Genomic DNA, 19,976 nt, shown 5'->3' with positions numbered 1-19,976 from the left:
AAAGTCAGAAAACTATGAAAATTCAAGTATGGGTATTCAAGCAACATTATATGTATACATACATTTGCATACATATGTTTGATATATATAAACATATACAAAGTAAAGAATGAATTGAGAGACAGACAGAGAAAAAGATAAAGAGACCTAGATAGCTGCAGAATGTGTGTATGGGTTAACGATACTCAAGTATAGTATGCAACATCAACATCAACAACATCAACAACAACAACAAGAAGAGAGGAAATAGTAGCTTCATGGGCTTTTGATACTGACTTGATCATTTACACATGCCTTAACCTATTGAATATCTTTCTTATTGACTATGAATGAGCTGTCCATCTTGACATATTATTACATGTATCATATATAAGCATGTAAGTCATTCAGCAATAATGATGTTGATGATGATGATGATGATGATGTTGATATTAATAAATATTTATATAACCAAGTAGTAATCAAGTGATGAGATGAAAGCTTCACATGTATGTCTTATCTGTGGCAACGCATATATGAAGAGACATTAGTGCATGCATGCAGTTGCATTATATTCATGCAACCAGTGTGTATATATGTATGCATTTTCACCAAGCACAAAATACTACTGCTATATAGCTATTGCCGACGGGCATATTGTTTTGTGAACTGAACGTTTATTCATAGATTATATATATACATATAAAGCTTGATGTTTTCATATATGAAAGGGTGGTGGTGGTGGAAACAGGTGCAAGACCCAGGGTCGACGGGAAAATAGCAGTTACCCCCACAGTCCCACAGGTGCTCTTCGTCATCATAAAGCCTAGACTATGCTCGTTTCGTTGTACTAAACCTTTATATAGATATATCTATGTACCTTTATATATACAAAATCATTTTCTCTGGTATGTTGTAGCAAGCTTGCAAGCTTTTCTCTCATATATAGATAGTCACAGCAGCAGCATCACAAGTCTGTATTATGTATATTCACTATATCCACTGGTTTTATACTGAGCAACTCTGTAGTATACCCCAGATGCTATTTTCATCCTCTTCAGTTGTTAATATTTCATTATCTTATAAATTATATTATGAGATAATTCAAAACATTTATAATATTATTTTTCATCTAATAATATTATTGATAAAAATATTTATTATTCATTTTATTTTGTCATTTAATATTATTTTTAATTTTCATGTTGATTTTTCATTCTATTGTTATAAAAAAAAAAAAAACAATTCACTTTTTTTTTTTATATATATTTAAAAATAAAAAGATGAAAAGAATTTTCATGACTTTATAATAAATTATGAAAATGAAATAAAAAAAAAAAAAAAAATGATGTAGGTTTAACAATAATATAATAAGAATGAAATATGAAAAAATAAAAAAAAATAAAAAAATTATGATAAAAGAGATATGAAAATGACAAAGACCGAGAGGGAATCTTACAGAAGACTATTGTCAGAACAGGCTTCGCTGAGATTGCTCGAGTACTTTGGCCCGAAGCATTTCCTTTTTTAAAATTTTTTTTTTTTTGTCTCTTTGACTTGAGGGTTTTACTTTCTTTTTTTTAATTTTTTGCCACAACCTAGCACCCTTCTTCTTATGTGCCTCTGTCGCGTATAAAAGTGTAAAGTAAATTTAATAATTTTGTCACTATGGAATGTTTAGTAAGAACAAGATGAACTCTGATTGACATTATGCAAAATTTAAATTTTTTTTTATTTTTCAATGAACATGCTATGTGAGGAATTTATAAAAGTTTGTAAATTTAATTTATAATTAATAGTTTTATGGTTTTTAGCGACGAGTATTTATGAATATTCAAAGAAACTAATTAATTATTATTATTGGTTTAAAAAGTTAAATAGTATAATAATACTAAATTAAATTGTATATTTATGTATAAATGATGACAACTACGAGAATGATGACGATGGTGGTGGTGGTGGTGGTTGTAGAGTAGTAGTAGCAGTGGTGGCAAAGTCGGTTTGGGATAATATTCAATGTGACAAAGACATTTTCTACCTCAATCAAAGCAATTATTAAGCCGTCTCTCGTTTTCCCTACTCCTGATGCCACTTTGTCCAATAGATTAGTATATAGTAGGAGAATTCTGTTCTCGGGTCATTCTACTGTGAAGTTGGCCTTAAGCCAGCGCATTCATTTTAGATACTAGCGCCCAATCTAAGGGACCAATTATTTAATCAATTCCACCCTCTTAGCGGTTTTGATGGCACTGGCTTGTTCCTTCGTTTCGAAAATAAGAAGAAGAAGATGAAGAAGAGATATATATATATTATCTCCACAATAAAGACGAGAACAAGATGCGAAGAAGAAAGAGGAAGCCTCTAGGCTAACCCTAACACAAGAATTGAAGTAAAGGAAAGAGAATATTGTCGTTTAACGGAGATGGAAAACACCAGACGAAGGAACTGACGACAATTGAAATCGCTTTTTCTCTCCTTTTATAGTCTATTCCTCTAGTAGTTCAAAATCGTATCTTTACTGAGTTCCCATCGGCGTGAAATTCACTTTCCCGGATTCGCGAATCGATTCGATTGTCCTCTATTGCCCTGGCTTCCTTTATTCCACACTTTTATTTCTTCTTTTTATATATTTTTTTATTTTTTTACTTTTTCTATTCACGACAATCATTACTTGCTTGTAAAATATATCTGACAACTTTGTCCTATTTTATTTTTATCATGTGGTCTTTTATATATATATATTTATTTATTTATTTTTAAATCAAATATTCAATATATCATCTATTATTGAACTACTGAAAAAACTATTTTAAAATGAAACCCTATAATATTTAATATCTGAAATGTTTTTCTTTTTTCATTTCATTTTTTTTTTTTCTTCTTCAATATCAAGAATACAAATGATAAAAAAATTATGAAATTTTTCAAAAGATTCTACTAAAAATTATTGGAGCAGTCATCAAGACACCTGGAACGGGATTCTCCAAGTTGTTTCACGATTATATTCAACTTAAAATGAATTCTCTAAGTCATTTCCTTCGTGAGTTATGAGAAACGTCCAAGTTTTATAAAGTTTTTTAATTATTATTTTTTTTATTCTCACTTAATATATATATATTACACCAAGCAATGTAAAATCAACGACATACCTTAGAGGATCCAGTTTTGATATCAAAATCATTGTCTCAACATTTTTTTTATTTTTAATAATCATTTATAAACCAAAAAGTTTTGTGATATATTTTTAAAAACTTTCAACGATAAATGACTTAATATATAAACATTTTTTTAATCTTATATAATTATAAACTTGAAAAAAGAAAAATGAAATTTAAAAAAAAAAAATACAACGACTACATAAATTTGATAACAAATTAGTTATCTTTAAAAGTTTCAAACTTTTGTCAATGATAATATTATATATATAAAACAAATCAAGTTTTGAATATCACAATATCCACTTGTGTATTGAAATCAACTTAACCAAATTTATGCAAAAGTTTCATTCATAATTACAATAATTATTTTACAAATTTTATATAATTTAAATATATTATAATAAAATGAGACAAATGGCAATATCGAATATATCGACGAACGACGAGACTTAGTTACTTAATTTCAGGTAACATCAGTGATACAATGTTCATCACGTACATGACAAGTAAGTTGTATAGTAGTTGTAATAGTAGTCATAGTAGTAATAAATAGTAGTAGCTGTATATCTCTATAAAATCATCCTCATTAAAAAAATAAATAAATAAAATAATTACAAACTCACTAATAAAATTGATGAGATAATTATATCGAATTAATTAAAATTTTCAGATAATCATGTTATGAATATACTTATATTTTGTTGTGCAAAAAAAACTATAGAATAATTTTTTATATATATAAATAATTAATTATAATATTATTAATTGAGACGAGAGCTTAACAGTAAAAATAAAAAACCAAAAATTGGTCCATTTCGCGGTTTGGTATTTTCATTTCCACTTAACAAGTCTATATATACAAAAATATATAGATATATATTTTGAATGAGCAGTGTATCAATGAGAAGTAAGTGCAAAATTCTCTTCTATATAAATATATCTATATAGTATAAATTGGTAGAAGGCGGAGTACTTGAAAAAGAAGGCGTGTAAAAGGTAGAAAGCTTCAAGTCTAAAACATTTTATATATGTCTATATTATATACGTCGACTCTCAATTTAATTCATTTTGTATACCTTTATATATATATATAGATATATAGATAATTGAAATACTCACAGCAGAAACATTGCCGAGCGGCAAATCGTGAAGTTGGCTGGTGTACATGACTGCCTGCTTATTTGGAATATTGCCTGCATACATCTGCATAAATTAAGATCAGAACTGAGTGTATTCTTGGGCCGTCTATAGACCTGCTATTATACTTATTTTTCTCATCTTACTTCATCAGATATACAAAACATAGAAATATATATATATACATTTTATATACACATTACAACCCCTCTGGTATATCAGCTAAATGTACATTTTAAAAACTACCAACCGTCCAACCAAAAACAATATCGTGTAACCCCTCTAATTTACTATAATATTTTGCTTTTTTTTTTTTTTTTTTTTATCATACAAATACTTGATAACATTAGATGTTTTTCCTTGAAAAAAAAAATTAATAGCTTATGTTTTTATAATAATTAAAAACAAAATGACATTAGTTAATTTTTAAATTATTCCAAAATGCAAATTATGAATATTTGTATATTGTTTTTTGTTAATTTAAATTTAAATATAGTTTTTATCGAAAAACAGGATATGACCCGAGCTTCCAAAACTCAAAATATATATGTATATTGAGCTTGATGAGAGTTTAGGATGAACACGTTCGCCCTAGAATCGTCTCGATCTCAAACTAATCTAATTGACTTGAATAGTATTTCATCCTGTAGTCATTCTCGTATCTGTTAATTAAATTTTACCTCATAACTTATAAGGCTTATGTATATAAGTTAATCATACAAGCTAAGTGTACCATATGATTTAAAAATTTTGAATATTTTTTGTATTCCATTTTTTTTTTTTAAATTAATTTAGATGGAAAAAAAAACAAAAAGGATATTCAAGCTAATGTATATATTAATAATTAATATTTTTTATTTATTAATTATAAATTTAATTTGATTACAGGTCCACCAGAAATTTTAATGCGACCTCAATCGCAACATGTTAAAGCTGGTGGTATTGCTAGTTTTTACTGCAGAGCACATGGAGCACCACCGCCCCAAATACACTGGCGAAAAAAAGGAAAAAAAGTATCTTGTAAGTTTTTGTGGTTGCTTTTATATATATCAAGAATTAATCCTGGCCAATCTTCATGATTATCTATCAGTTAATTTTTATGTACTCTAAAGTCTAAACATACTTTTTTTTTTTATTTTACATTTTAACTATGTGTTTTCAATGTTTATATACTTCTTTTTTATTTACACAAATTATTATTTCTATTTATTTTATATGCGTAAACATTGTTAAATATATTTTTTTTAAATATTTGTTTTATTTTTTTTTTTTTAAATTTCAAATAGCAGCACAATCACGCTATCATATGAAAACTTATGATGATGGTGCCCTGCTGAGAATCGATCCAGTACGAGATAAAAAAGATGATACGACTTGGGAATGTGTTGCTGAAAATGGGGTTGGTGATGCAGTCACAGCTGAGGCTCAATTGTCTGTCCATGAACGTGAGTTATATAACATCAATTTATCGTCATTATATATTTTTACCTTTTATTTGTTTTTATAATAAATTTATCAACATAGGTGGTGCTTTTTTTTATATTTTTTTATAGAATTTAAAAATATTATTCTTCGATAAAAATTTTTTTTGAAATAACCATCTTTTTTTTATTCTTCTTGATATTATTCATCTCTGGTGTATTTTTATTTGACTAAAAATATTTTTGTAGAACAAAAAAAAAGATAAAAAATCTATACGGAAAAGTTGAAATGAAATAGAATTATATTTTTATCACAAGTTATAATTATCAACAAATACAAGAGAAATGAATTTTTTTTTTTTTCATTTTCAAAGCGTTAAATTAATATTAAAAAGCTAGAAATTCATGTACAGTAAGAAATTTTTTTTACTACCAATTTCAACTTAATCTCTTGAAGTTTTACTTTTCTACAGACATTTCTATCCAACCTACTTGTTTTACTTTTTTTTTCTTTATTTTATTTTCTTTTATATATATAGTTTTTATAAAATAGTTTTTCTTGCACTGTCTTTTTCTATACACTACTACATATACCCATTTTAACGGTAGAACGGGCAGCTTAATGGTGCCTCAGTCTTTAGGGGAGGTTACAAGGGAGAATAAAAAAAAAAAAAATAGAAAAAAAAAAAAAAAAGGAAACCATCTTAATGGAAAAGAAGTGGTGCATTCCGAGTGAAGCTTCCAAAAGCTCTGACGATATCGCGTGAAATTTTTTAAAGAGGCTTTATTGGTTTCTTACTTTCAATTTAATTTAAGACAGATGCTCTCTACAACATGCACATTGTAGATTAAATTTTTTTATTTTATTTTATTAGCTACATTGTGTGTATTGTATTTATAAATAATTTTTTTAATAAATACAATGATGTTTTAACTCCAGTTAAAATAACAAATCATTTTGTCAATATACAATTTGACTTGAAATAACAAAATTTTAATTAAATCTTCATTTTGTTATTTTAAAATTTCACTTTTTTTTTCGTCAGTTTATTTTTACGGATGTAGTATTTTACATTTGCAATGTTGATGGATAAAATAGTCTGGCTATATAAGTTATTTCCTCAGCTTACACAAACTACTTCTGAAGAGAATGCCCGGCTTCAAATAAACACAGTCCCCGGAAAATAGATTTCAGAGGTAATGTATGAGCAAAGCCCCCAAGCACCAGAGCGATAGAATCAATCTTCATGGAACTTGGACGAAACCGTGATTATAAGAAACTATCTTACATATATACAGTGTATACAGTGACTGATAAAACATGTGCACTTGCATTTACCTCTCGTCCTCTCTTACACATATAAATTAAATTAAATTAAAATAATATATTACAAGAAAATAATAGTAATTATTATCGTATATAAAAATTAATTTTTGACATTAACTAAAACGAAAATAAAATATCTATTTTTTATTGTATATATATATAATTATTATTGTTGTTTGAAAATCGAATAGTTTGTAATTATATAAATGAAATATTACCAATAATAAATTGGTATGGTGATCAGGATATTCTAGCTTCTATTACAGACTTGACCCATAATGAGAAACTTCTACCTTCTCCTCATCCTCCTCCTCTTCATCGTATAGTTGTGTGGTAAAATCCAAATCTCTCTGCATTTGTAGAGTCGAGGGAAATTGCGACTCGCCAGATTATAAATGAGAAAGGGTAATGGCTATTTTCTGAATCCCTGGACCGTAATATTCATAAATTTTTTAATAAAATAAAAATTATTTATTTATTTTTTTTCATAATTGAATAAATAAAAAATAAATTTAAATATTTATTTAAATAGTTTAGTTTTTTAATGAATTTAAAAATTATTATAAAAAATGAAAAATAAGAGTCAATGAAAAACATGTTTTTAGACATTCAAATGTAGTACGATGTTGTAGATATTTAATGAAAAAAATGTTAGTACAACGAACGCAGTAGTATATAGAAAAAAAAAAAAAAAAAATTCGCGTCAAGACTAAAAGATATTTGACGTTGTCCGTTGGGGTGTTAACACGACGTTGTTGTATTGTGACACAAAAGTAAACTGTGAATAATGCGAGCAGACAATATTTACCTGGGTGAGAATAATATATATAAAAAAAAAAAAAGTAAATTTTTGTTTCAAGCTTTCAACTTTTGTTTCATATTTACATAAAGGTTGTTTTCTTTACTCAACGTTGACTCGTCGTATTTCGCGTAGTATCCTTTTTTTCTAGCTACCATTTCTTCATTCGTTTTCTTTTCAAAATATAAAGCTGACTGCTTCTTTTTTTCATTTTTTTTCATTTTTATATCCTGTATATATTTCTATGACCCCTTTTTTAAGCCCCCCTTTGTTTTTTTTTTTTTTACATATGTATTCATAAAATTCTGACACATCTCTTTATGATTTTTATAATTTACTTTTTTTTTTAATTTTTTTAAGTGACTTTAGCAAAAAATTATATCAACTGGAAATTTTTTAAAAAAATATATATTTTATTCTTTATTTTTCATTGTCAGTATTTCAACTGGAATTTACATAACTTTTTAGTCAAACACAAATAATTATCAAGTTTCCATATATTCATTTTATTATTTTTTTTTATTTTGTGAATCTGCCAGAAAACAGAAATACCGATTGATGCATATGACCCCAAAAACTATGACAATTTGTCGTCTATATATGCAACAGAAACGTGATATTTTGACCCTCTGTCGCTTGTGTTCTATTCAAATCGCTGGAACTATTAGTTTTTTTATTTTTATCATGGTAAAAAAAATATATCTGCTCATGTTATCTACGCATGCATATATAGTATATACCCAAAAGAAAAAAAAAGAAATAAAAATCAAAAAACAAAGAAAGATATATATATAATTTCCTCTTAATTTAATTGGTCAAAGTCTTTAATTATAAAATCAAATAAGCTCCGAGAATGATGATACCCAAAATGAATTAAACTCTTGATTATTATTATATAACATTAATTTGCTCAATTTGAAATTTGTCAAAATATGAGCAAATGAGAAAGAGAAAGAGAAAGAGAGAGATAAAATTTTATGAAAAGGGTCATGATGAAAGGAAGTAATAGCTTGGAGAAATTTAAACGATATGGTATTTAAATAAAAAATGAGCTTTACGAATAGATCACTAGTTTAAAAAGTACAAGATAAGAATTGAATGAGGAAAAAAACAGAAAATAAATATACTACAACCACTTTTAGTATAAGGAAAAAAAAAAATAATAAATAAAAGCCTTGTAGCATCATACTGCTCATACTTTATTCCACGTCACACATTTTTTTAAGCATCACAAGAAAATTGAGATCGTATGATTCTTTATATGGAAAGACTTAAGAAAAGTGCATGCGGATATGAAAGGGATGATAGTATTTTGTTCAACTCATATGAACTTTTTTAACCGGTCATACGATATATATATTGTACAAGACATATGAGACATGAGAACATTTTTTTTTTTGTCATTTATCATTGAATGCACAAGTCGACAGCAAATGGACAAGTTGACAAAAACTATATGTATAAACCCCTAGCTAGATAATTTATTTTTTTTTTTCCCTTTTTTTTCTATTATCAATTTTATTTTTTACAAATAAATTCAACAGTAATAAAATATGCAATATATATTTCACTTGTGGTATTTTAGAAAAAAAAAAAAATTTAGTTTAAATAATAAGATGAGCAATTGTTTATCAAGTTGAACTATGATAGTCGAAACTATTAGATAGGTAGCTAGATTATGTTAGACACGGAAAATGATGTCAAGGTTTTCTATAGAAAAGGACTTTGGTAGTCTGTAACAAGTTCTGTAGTAGTCGAGCCAAGTCGAGTAGAGGAAATGCTTTCATGTACCAAGGAAAGGATAAACCAATAGCATGGCAATTTCATTTGGCCCATGTCACAACCAACCAAACGAATCACAACGTACTTTTTTTTTTTTATTTTTATTATTGTCTCTTTGTCATTGTTACGCGAATGTATTTTATCCTTTTTTTTATTTCATACAGATAAAACAAAAAAAAAAAAAAAGTATCTATTTTTCGATTGTTTTACTTGCTTTTTTTATTCCGGAGAAAATAAAACAACAACTAAATTCATTTTTGTCACATGTATAGGGATTTGATATTTGACTGAAGGCTTAAGTAATGTCAAAAAAACTCAAATAATAACTAATAATAAATTAAAATTATATCTTTTTACTCCCTGTTGAGTTTAAGATGAAATTTTGTTATTTTTTTTGTCAAAAATTTATTAATATAATGGCCACATACAGTGTGCAGACTATAATAAATTGTCAACATGCTGTGTGAATATATATTTTAAATATTTCAATATATTTAATAATCGCTAAATTAATTATTTATCAAATACAATAAATTTTTTTACAATAAATATAAATTATTATAAAGCTTTATTATATTAATTGAATCAACAATAGATCCATCAGATTAATAATGTTTACATAAACATTTTGTTTGTCGAAAAAAATAATAAAAAAATTACATATTTCCATATCAATTTAATCAACATATGTAAATAAATATAAACAACATATATAATCAATATAATATATGAAAAAAAAAAAAAAAAACGTGATTTTCAAAACCAAGATATTCGCTATAATATAAAAGCAAAACTGTAATAAATATGTATTTTATACATGTGGTAAATGTGCGTGTAGAATCGATAGTACGTGAGAGAGAGACTTTAAAAAAAAAATTTCCAATGTAAACCGATGAAACGAATCAGGCGTACCAACAGGCGTACGTTCAATTGGCCATCCAATTAATAATCATCGTAAATGAAATTATGTTGGCTTACTTTGTAATACGTGTGCGTGCATGTTGCTGTCATTGATTAAATATATACACACAAAACTAAACTTGCACGCAAAATTTTTTATATAAAATAAATTTTTAATCATATTATAAATATCAATTATTATTTTTCATTTTAAATAATAATAATAATAATCAGTGGTAGTGGTGGTGGTGTAAAGAACAATGTAAAAGCTGATGCAAATGATAATGTGTAAAGATATAAATTTAAAAACAGAAGGCGTTAATGAAAAATGCTTAAAAATTTATTGCATAAACTTTTCATCAAACACTTGTGATCTAATGACATGTCTTTGAGTCTATAGTTGAATTTATTTATATATATATAGTAGCTGATAAAAAAGATATAAAGAGATTGACGTAAAGAGAGAGGGGTGTATGTATGTTACACAAAAGCGTTGATGATGCCTTTCATTTGTTCACGAGTAGATAATTGAGTGTCATTACATACTAAAACAATGGGGGTCTATGCACACAAGTATTGTAGGTTGTATAAGTTTCTGAGAAGAGTTCTCGTGACTCTGAGAATATGAGGGTGGTAAAAGAGGTAAAGGAGGTAGAGTAGTAGGGTGGTGATGGTGGTGGTGTACTCTTAGAAGGGTCGGTCGAGTGCCTGGGCGTGGCAGGTGACCCCTTGCTACTTACCTACCTACCTACCCAGCTACCTTTCGAGCTTGGTGGCTTGGTGGCTTGCTAGAAAGCTTGCTTACTTGCTTGCTTGCTTGCTTGTTTGATAGTAGGTAGACCAAGAAAACCAAGAGGTGTGTGTGTGTTTACTGCTATACCTCTAAAATAAAAATATATATATATAAAAAATAAAGAGAGAGATCTTTGCGGGGCATCAGGAACGAGGAAGGTGCAATTGGAAATGCAATTTTGATGTCGGATATGGAATACAAGATATATATTTATATATAGTTATGTTTGTAGTATAAAAAATAAGATATAGAGCTTGAAAATATAAAAGTAAAAAAAAAAAAAAAAGGATACGTGAATTGCTCGTAAGCTTGAAAGAGACATTTGGTATATGAAACTAAAGGAATCCTTTAGCATCGACCAGCATAGATGACGTGATACGCTTTTAGATAGAGTACATTTTGACTTATATGCTTTGGTGATGCTGAAGCGAAAGCAATTTACATCTGTATATATAAACTCTTGAATAATATATAAGTTTTTCTCATCATATAAGTTGGCATATTTAAACAGTGCCAATCCGACAGCTCAACTTGTTTTCAATTTTTTTTTCTTTTTTTTTATTCATTTCATTCTTTTCATTGTTTCCTTTTGCTTTTTTTTTCCATGATAAATTACTTTAAAAAGTTTGCCTTTTTTTTTTTTTTTTTTGCCAAGTTCATTATTGTACAATACAATATACATATCAAGATTTTGAATCTTTTGTTAAAATCTGTTGATGTTAATAAATATACATTTTGCTTGATAAGAAAATAATAGCTTAAATTCAATGAAATTATATTTGTATATGTAAAATTGTAATTAGTCATATATGTACATTGAACTTTCACTTGTATTAAAAATTAAAAGTACTTACCTCATGTGGTTTTTTTGAAAATATATATGTCTCTCACAACCTTGACAAATATTTATAAAATAATTTTTTAAAAATAATTTTACCATTATAAATAATTCGAAAATTTATTATTCAATTATGTTAATTTTTTTTGTATATATATATGAAATATATTTTTGTATTCTTAGATTTTATATTTGATTAATTGTTGGGGTAAGAAATGTTGGTTAAATCATAAACGAGACATGAAACGTTCAACGGTTATAATGCGGGTCAAATGAAGTCGTAACAGTGGCTATACATACAAAGGGATGACCATAACAATAATTTAATATCAAAGACACGAGTTCAAGAGTGGGTCATATGAAAAGGTAGAAAATAAAATAAAAAATTCTCTTTTGAATTCTACAAGGTGAACCAAGTATGAGTTTAAAGTTGGTAGATTTTAAAATCGATCGACCATTTGTATGGTAATTCAAGCAGCTATACATACCGGATCAAACTACTTGCGAGTACCAAACTCAAGAGGTACCTCCTGGGCCATGCCTTGCTCTGGTTTCGACCTCGAAGAGGTGAACCTTACCACCAAGGTTGTCCCATCTAAAATTATATATGCATATTCAAATACATGTATATATTATATATTATACTACAACTATTATTATATAAATTGTATGATATATATAAGGACAAACCAAAATCACAATAATAAGTCTTTTGGTGAATTTGCTATATACACAATATTTATATATGCGATTGATATGCATATTTGATATATATATACATAGATTTACACTCGAAAAGGTCAGACAACTAGCCCTAATCCCAACGTCAAATATTCCGAGCTATGCAAAGAACGATATAATTGATATGATGCAGGAAATAATACCCAAATGATATGATCTACTGGCTAGAAGGCTCAATAAATTAAACCACAACATAATAAATCAATGAGACGTATATACGTAACGTCTAGTTAGAACTCAACCTCCTCTACATATATATACTGTATATTTATATATACATTATATACTGTCTATTGAATGGCAAAATTTTAACAAGAATTATTGTCAACTTATATATTACAAACCATTTCAAATTGATGAGTCGTTTGTACTTGGCTAATAAATTTTATCACACATATCAAAATCATCATTGTATAAAAATTATTAGCTCATTATATTTTTTAATTTATTAAAATTTTAAAATTAATATAATTGTGTTTAAGAATATATACACTTGGATCAATATTATCTCTGTTTTATATTGTTAAAATAAAATATAATTAATTTTTGTTAATCTGATATGTTACAGCGGATAATGTACCCGTTGGGTTTCCAGTTATCACCCAATCACCGACAACTAAAGTAGTTGAGATGGGTCACAATGCTGTTCTATCGTGCACAGCAATCGGCTCACCAACACCTGTTATTTCTTGGATTCGTAACATGTTACCAATCAACACTTCCAATCCTCGATACACTGTATTAGATTCTGGTGAGTTTATCAAGACATGATAATCATTTATTTTATTTTTTTTATTCAATCAACAATTGAGTATTTTTAAAAGAAAAAAAAAGTTATTATAAAAAAAAATATATATCACAAAAAGTATTATAAAAAGTCTCGTTATTTTTTGGAAAAAAAGTACTTGTTATATTTTTTTTTTCCATTGTTGTACAGTGCATCCACTTGCTGTTTTTTTTTTTCAGTTAATTATTTATTTATTTTACAATTGTAGGTTTTTATGAAAGAATAAATGTAATGCATATATACTATTTTTATATATGAAAATAACGTTACAGTAGTATAAAGTCCAACATACTCCCCGGGTACTCATATATTTGCTCATTTAGCTACATAGGTCTATATATATATATTTATTTTTATTTTTTTGCGTTTATGGTCTACACAACGTAAGGTAGAAAGAAGCCCCACGAGAGATTGTGAAAGGCGAAGATAGACCATTCCCGTGAGTCTTAGAGGCCAGCATAGTCACTGTGGGCTTTCTTGCATCTCAGCCCTTGTTACACAGACAGTTTTGAAATTTTTTTTTTTTTTTTTTTTCAAAATCTCCATTTTACCAGAGCACAAGACATTTCTTAAAGTACAAGAAAAATAAATATGCTAAGATAACAAAATGAAAAAAATAAAAAACAAATAAATATGACTAAAATGCTGAATAACCATGTTGCATTTTCTGAGCTTTTTTACTCTAGACATACATCTGTTGAAGTAATATAGTGTGGTACAGGGTGTGGCTGAAAAAAAAAAATTTGTTATTCCATTATTTGTATTGTTGAAAAGTATAATTTTATTTTCCATTAGCTTAATCGATTGTATTTATATTCAAACATGATACGTCCTATATATTTGTAAAAAATTATATAAATAAAAAAATTGCCATGCAAATAATTTTGTGTGTAAAAATAAAAAAAAAACACAAATAGATATGATGGAATGAGTGTATAGAGTTTGGCATGATGATGAGAAGAGAAAGAGTCAAAAGGAAAAAGAGAATAGAAAATACCCTTGCCTAGTTTGCATAGTGGTCCGTGGTGGTTTTCCTACTTTCCATCATGACTGCCGACTCATCTGTTTGTTTTTGGTTGCTTGGTCTAACTCAGTAAACTCAACTGATGGCTATGAGAGGAAGAGAATGCTACAATTTATATATATGTATTGTATAACTGAGTAGTTACAGTTGCGAATAACATAGACTGACAGAGATATGAAATTAAAGGGTAAAAAAAAAAAAAAGAGTTTGAAAATGTTTTTGCGTACTGAAAAAGAGGGTGAGTAGGCGGGTGGGTTGGAGAGAGGGTGGTAAGCTGAATTATACTGTATGCATATATATAAGTAGTGAGAAAAGATAATCACATGGCTTGCAGCAACAGTCCGTTGTTAGATAGATATAGGTGCTTAACGTCAAGTATACATGCCTACATTACACAGGATATATCGTGCTAGAGTTGATGCATCGGCCAAACGGCCCACAAATAAACAGGATGTTCTCTACTACCTATATTTACACAACTATAAACCTTATTTCGAAGCTCAAATTTAATTTACTTGTATTTTTTTTTTTTTTTTTTAAAAAAACAAAAAGTTTACATTAGATTATGATAAAAATAATAGTGTATGCACATACTTAAAAGTTGAAAAATAAATATAATAATAATATTAACAACAAAATAGATACAAGTAGATTAAAATTATGTATATATTTAATTTTAGGTGCCTTGCAAATTGATGCATCTGAAGTTGAAGATCAAGGCCAATATGAGTGCGTTGCTAATAACACTGTTGGTACTGAATATTCGGGTGCAATTCAACTCTATGTTAGAGGTAAATTTTTTCTTTTTAAAATTATAATAATAATTATTTATATTTTATTTGTATGTTTTATTTATTTTATTTTTTTCATTAAATAATAGTGAGACGACTGCTTCCAACTTTTTCAATCCGTCCACCACCATCGAGTGAAGTTATGATGGGTGCTTCATTAAATTTAACCTGTGTAGCAGTTGGTGCACCAATGCCCTATGTTAAATGGCGAAAAGAGCCTGCAACTGACATGACGCCTGATGATAAACTTCCCATAGGCAAGAATGTACTCATGCTTACTGACATCAAAGAGTCTGCTAATTACACATGTATTGCAGCAAGTGACTTGGGAGTTATAGAAACTGTTTCTATGGTTAAAGTCCAATGTAAATATACACACTATTAATTTATTATTATTTAATTTTATACACAAAAATTTTTTAAAAGCATTATTTATTTATTTATTTATTATTTATTGATAGCTCTTCCTGGTGCACCTGAAAATGTACAAGTTTCTGAGATAACTGCAACATCAGTTAAACTTACGTGGTCATATAAAAGACCAGATGAGTTACAGTATTATGTTATTCAACATAAACCAAAACACGCAAATCAAGCATTTGCTGAAATATCTGGTATAACGACAATGTACTATCATGTCAGAAGTCTCAGTCCTTATACAGAATATGAATTATATGTTATTGCTGTTAATGCTATTGGACGTGGTCCCCGGAGCCACCCTGTTGTTGTTACAACTGGTGAAACAAGTCAGTATTCTATTATTTTATCTATTATTTTAATTAATTATTTCGATAATTTAATCTAGTTTTTTATTTTTTAATACAAATTTATATTTCTCATTATTAATAATAATTTACTAATATATACGCATAATGGTTCTTTTTTTCATGCTGCATTTTTCATTGATTAAAAATATTTGTTATACTGCGTAAGTAACAAATACAAAAAAACAATTTAATTTAGTATTTTTTTAAAAAACATAAATAAAATATTAAATAATAATTTTTTTTCATAGCTGCAACAACAAATGGAGGTTCCAGTAAGTTCAACCAAATCTTAAGAGTGTTGATGAGAAAAAAAAAAAATTAAAAAATTTGAAAAAAAATTAATTTAACAAATGATATTAATATTGAAATGTATTTTTTTTTTTTTGTTTTTTACAGGACCGGGCTCAGCACCTCGTAATTTACAAGTACGACCACTCAGCTCAAGTACAATGATTATTCAATGGGAAGAACCGGAAACACCAAATGGTCAAGTGACGGTAATAATTTTAACAATAATAATAATAATAATAGTAATAGCATTGAAATAGCATTCGAATATTGATTATTTAAAATTGACAATTATAAAATATTGATTATTATTTATAAATACATATACATATAGGGTTACAAAGTATATTATACAACTGATTTAAATCAACCAATGGCATTGTGGCAACATCAAGTTGTAAATAACAATCAATTGACCACAATATCAGATTTAATACCTCATACAATGTATACAATACGAGTTCAAGCATTGACTAGTGTTGGTCCCGGGCCACTGAGTCAAGCAAAACAAATAAAGACACAACAAGGGGTGCCAAGTCAGCCAGAAAATCTTTCAGTGGTTGAAACTGGGGAAAGCTCAGTGACGCTCCAATGGAGCAAACCCGCTCATAGTGCTGAAAATATTCTCAGCTATGAGCTTTATTGGAATGATACTTATGCCAAGGTACATATGACATGTATATTTTTAAAAAAGTATATAAATATGTATTTCGATTTTATATTGTTTACTAATGATTTTGTATTTTTATATTTTTAAAAGGAAAAACATCATAGAAAACTACCAGTAACAACAAATTATACATTGACAGGACTTTATCCAAATACATTGTATTATGTTTGGCTAGCAGCAAGAAGTCAACGTGGTGAAGGAGCAACAACAATACCCTATGAAGTTCGCACCAAACAGTACGGTAAGAAACATACACACAAGATAATTTGTCTCTTGATGGAAGCAGCAATAAGTGCCATGTATATTATAACAGCATTTCAATATACTTTGCCGTTTATATAACTATATACAACTTTCATCATATTATTATGATCGATAATGGTAAAGTTTGATGGTAAAGTTATGTGAATTGCCGTGGCACTGCAGGTAGGATAAAAAAGAAAAAAAAAATAATATTGCGCTAAAAAATATTGCTGGAAACTCTGGCAAATAACGTATATTAAAAATGAAAAAAAAAATATGTCATTACCTGACAACTTTAATTTACTGAAAATATGATAAACATCGGCTATTATTTTATTTATTTTTTACTTTTTTTTTATTTAATTTGAGTATGTATTTTACGATGTTCTATTTATGAACAAAAAAAAATATATACATATTTTTTTTTTCTAAAATTAAATTATAACAAAATAATTTAATGAAAAAAAAAAAAAAAAAGAAATATTTAAAAAGAAAAATAATAATTAAATTAAAAAAATATAAAAAAAAGCAAAATTTGCTATAATAATTAGGGCAGTGTGGGAGAGTGAGAATGGCTGCATGCATTGCAATATATAAAAAACGTTTTTGGATGCCACTATATATTATATATTTATTATCTATCATAAATATAAATTGCACTAAGCACTGCATTGATATATGTGGGCATTTTGAGCACCTCTATTTTCATTCTTGATAATCTATTATTTATAAACATTCTATTAAGTTTAGTTTTATAATAATCGTTCCCTCGAACGATTTATATATATATATTTCAAATACTATTTTACTATATACTATATATATATAAGAGGCTCTTATTATTATTATTATTGAGTCACAAAAAATTCATATTTTTTACAGCATTTTTTTATAGATAACAAAAATAACAAAAGATAAAAAAAAAAACAAAAACGAAATAATTTCAAATTAGTTAAGTTATTAATATATTATTAGATTTTTTTATATATATTAATAATATTTTTATATCTTATATAATATTTTATATTGTTATGATATTTTTAAATCGTTGCATCTATATTTTTTCATTTATTATTTTTTTTTTTTTTCATTACTAACAGATACTTTGATGATATTTTATTTTTTTATATTAATTTATGCCAAATTTATATTGTTAATAATTTATTAAATTTAATTGAAAGAAAAAAAAAAGAATTTAGCATAAATTTTTATATTAATTTTAATATCATTTTAGCTGTTGGCAAAGAAACTGTTGGTAGGTGAAAAAAAAAAAGAGAACTTAATTTTCTTTACCTTTACAAAATTTATAATTTCATATTATTTCATAAAAATATTATTTAAATTATAATTTTTAAGTCCTTGTAAAGAAAACAAAAAAAAAAACACCTCCCAAAAGTTTTTTCCCTTCCAATAACTGAGTGTTATACAGTACCTGGTGCACCACCTCGGAATGTAAGCGGACGTGCATTGAGTACAACAGCAATTGAAGTAACATGGGCACCACCATCAATTGAAAGTGCTAATGGAAGGATTGTATACTACAAACTAATGGTTGTTGAAACTGGACGATCAGACTCAGAGGCTAGAGTTATCAAGCTGAACGATACCAAATTTATATTGGATGAACTTAAAAAATGGACAGCATATAGAATATGGGTTGTTGCTGGGACCAGCGTAGGTGATGGACCACCAAGTTATCCAATCAATGTCAAAACTTATGAGGACGGTATGTAAACTTATTCAACGAAAATATTATTATTTATTTTATCTATTAATTTACGTTTTTCATTTATCGTTTCATCATTTGATTGTGTTGATAAATATATATTCAATATTATATTATTAATATTAATTTTGAATAAATAAATAATGTATTGAATTACTTGGGAATTAGCATTAATATATTAATAATATTTTATTATTTAATATCAATTAATCAATCAATCAAATGATCATGAAAATTAATTTTTCATCAAATTTTTAATATTATTAACGATCAAAATTATCAATCGATAATTTATTTTTAATCCTATACCCAAGATATATAATTTAATTTTTTTATTTTTTATATATCTTTATTTTCATAAATTTCCTAACTTGGAAATTTCAATTTCCTCTTGTTATTTCTCTTCCTGTTGCATGCTACAAAATTATTTACAGGTGTTACCAGAAATTGACGGATATTATCAAATGCTGATTATTAATAACAATTATATTTAATCAATTTTTTTATTTATTTATTTTAACACTGCAAGAACGAGAAATAAATAAATTTTCATTTTGTATATATGTGTGTGTGTAAGAAGTGAAAAAGTGCAATCGAGCAAGGGAGTAGAAGAAAAACATACAAAAAAAAAAAAAAAAAACAAATAATGAAAAAAAAATCACAAAGTATACACTACGCTAATGAATTTTTACAGGTGCTCACGGAAAAGTCTCAATTTCGTGTCATTCTTCTGTACATATACAATTATTATCTATTATATACATATATGTGTCTAGAAAATTGATTTTAAAACTCTAATGAATGC

At 26.9% G+C, this 19,976-nt stretch overlaps 1 protein-coding gene across 14 annotated transcripts in view; it reads left to right on the top strand.

Moving 5' to 3' along the window:
• LOC122858016 (tyrosine-protein phosphatase Lar) overlaps nt 1–19,976 on the top strand; it is a 48,804-nt gene that overhangs the window by 14,504 nt on the left and 14,324 nt on the right. For 2 of the 14 annotated variants that reach the window (XM_044160623.1, XM_044160621.1), the window contains exons 4-15: nt 3,605–3,643; nt 5,163–5,294; nt 5,561–5,719; nt 13,444–13,626; nt 15,367–15,477; nt 15,567–15,842; nt 15,939–16,223; nt 16,511–16,516; nt 16,641–16,741; nt 16,867–17,196; nt 17,293–17,443; nt 18,875–19,171. In XM_044160623.1, coding sequence (XP_044016558.1) covers nt 3,605–3,643; nt 5,163–5,294; nt 5,561–5,719; nt 13,444–13,626; nt 15,367–15,477; nt 15,567–15,842; nt 15,939–16,223; nt 16,511–16,516; nt 16,641–16,741; nt 16,867–17,196; nt 17,293–17,443; nt 18,875–19,171 — 2,070 coding nt within the window. Of the gene's footprint in view, nt 1–3,604; nt 3,644–5,162; nt 5,295–5,560; nt 5,720–13,443; nt 13,627–15,366; nt 15,478–15,566; nt 15,843–15,938; nt 16,224–16,492; nt 16,517–16,640; nt 16,742–16,866; nt 17,197–17,292; nt 17,444–18,874; nt 19,172–19,976 lie in introns of all 14 variants that reach the window. The other 12 variants (XM_044160620.1, XM_044160618.1, XM_044160625.1 and 9 more) reach the window with 9 other exon arrangements.

Source organism: Aphidius gifuensis, linkage group LG5 (genome assembly GCF_014905175.1).
Source record: "Aphidius gifuensis isolate YNYX2018 linkage group LG5, ASM1490517v1, whole genome shotgun sequence".
NCBI classification, from domain to species: domain Eukaryota; kingdom Metazoa; phylum Arthropoda; class Insecta; order Hymenoptera; family Braconidae; genus Aphidius; species Aphidius gifuensis.
Note: the sequence above shows the minus strand (reverse complement) of the source record. Positions and strands in the feature narration are given on the sequence as shown.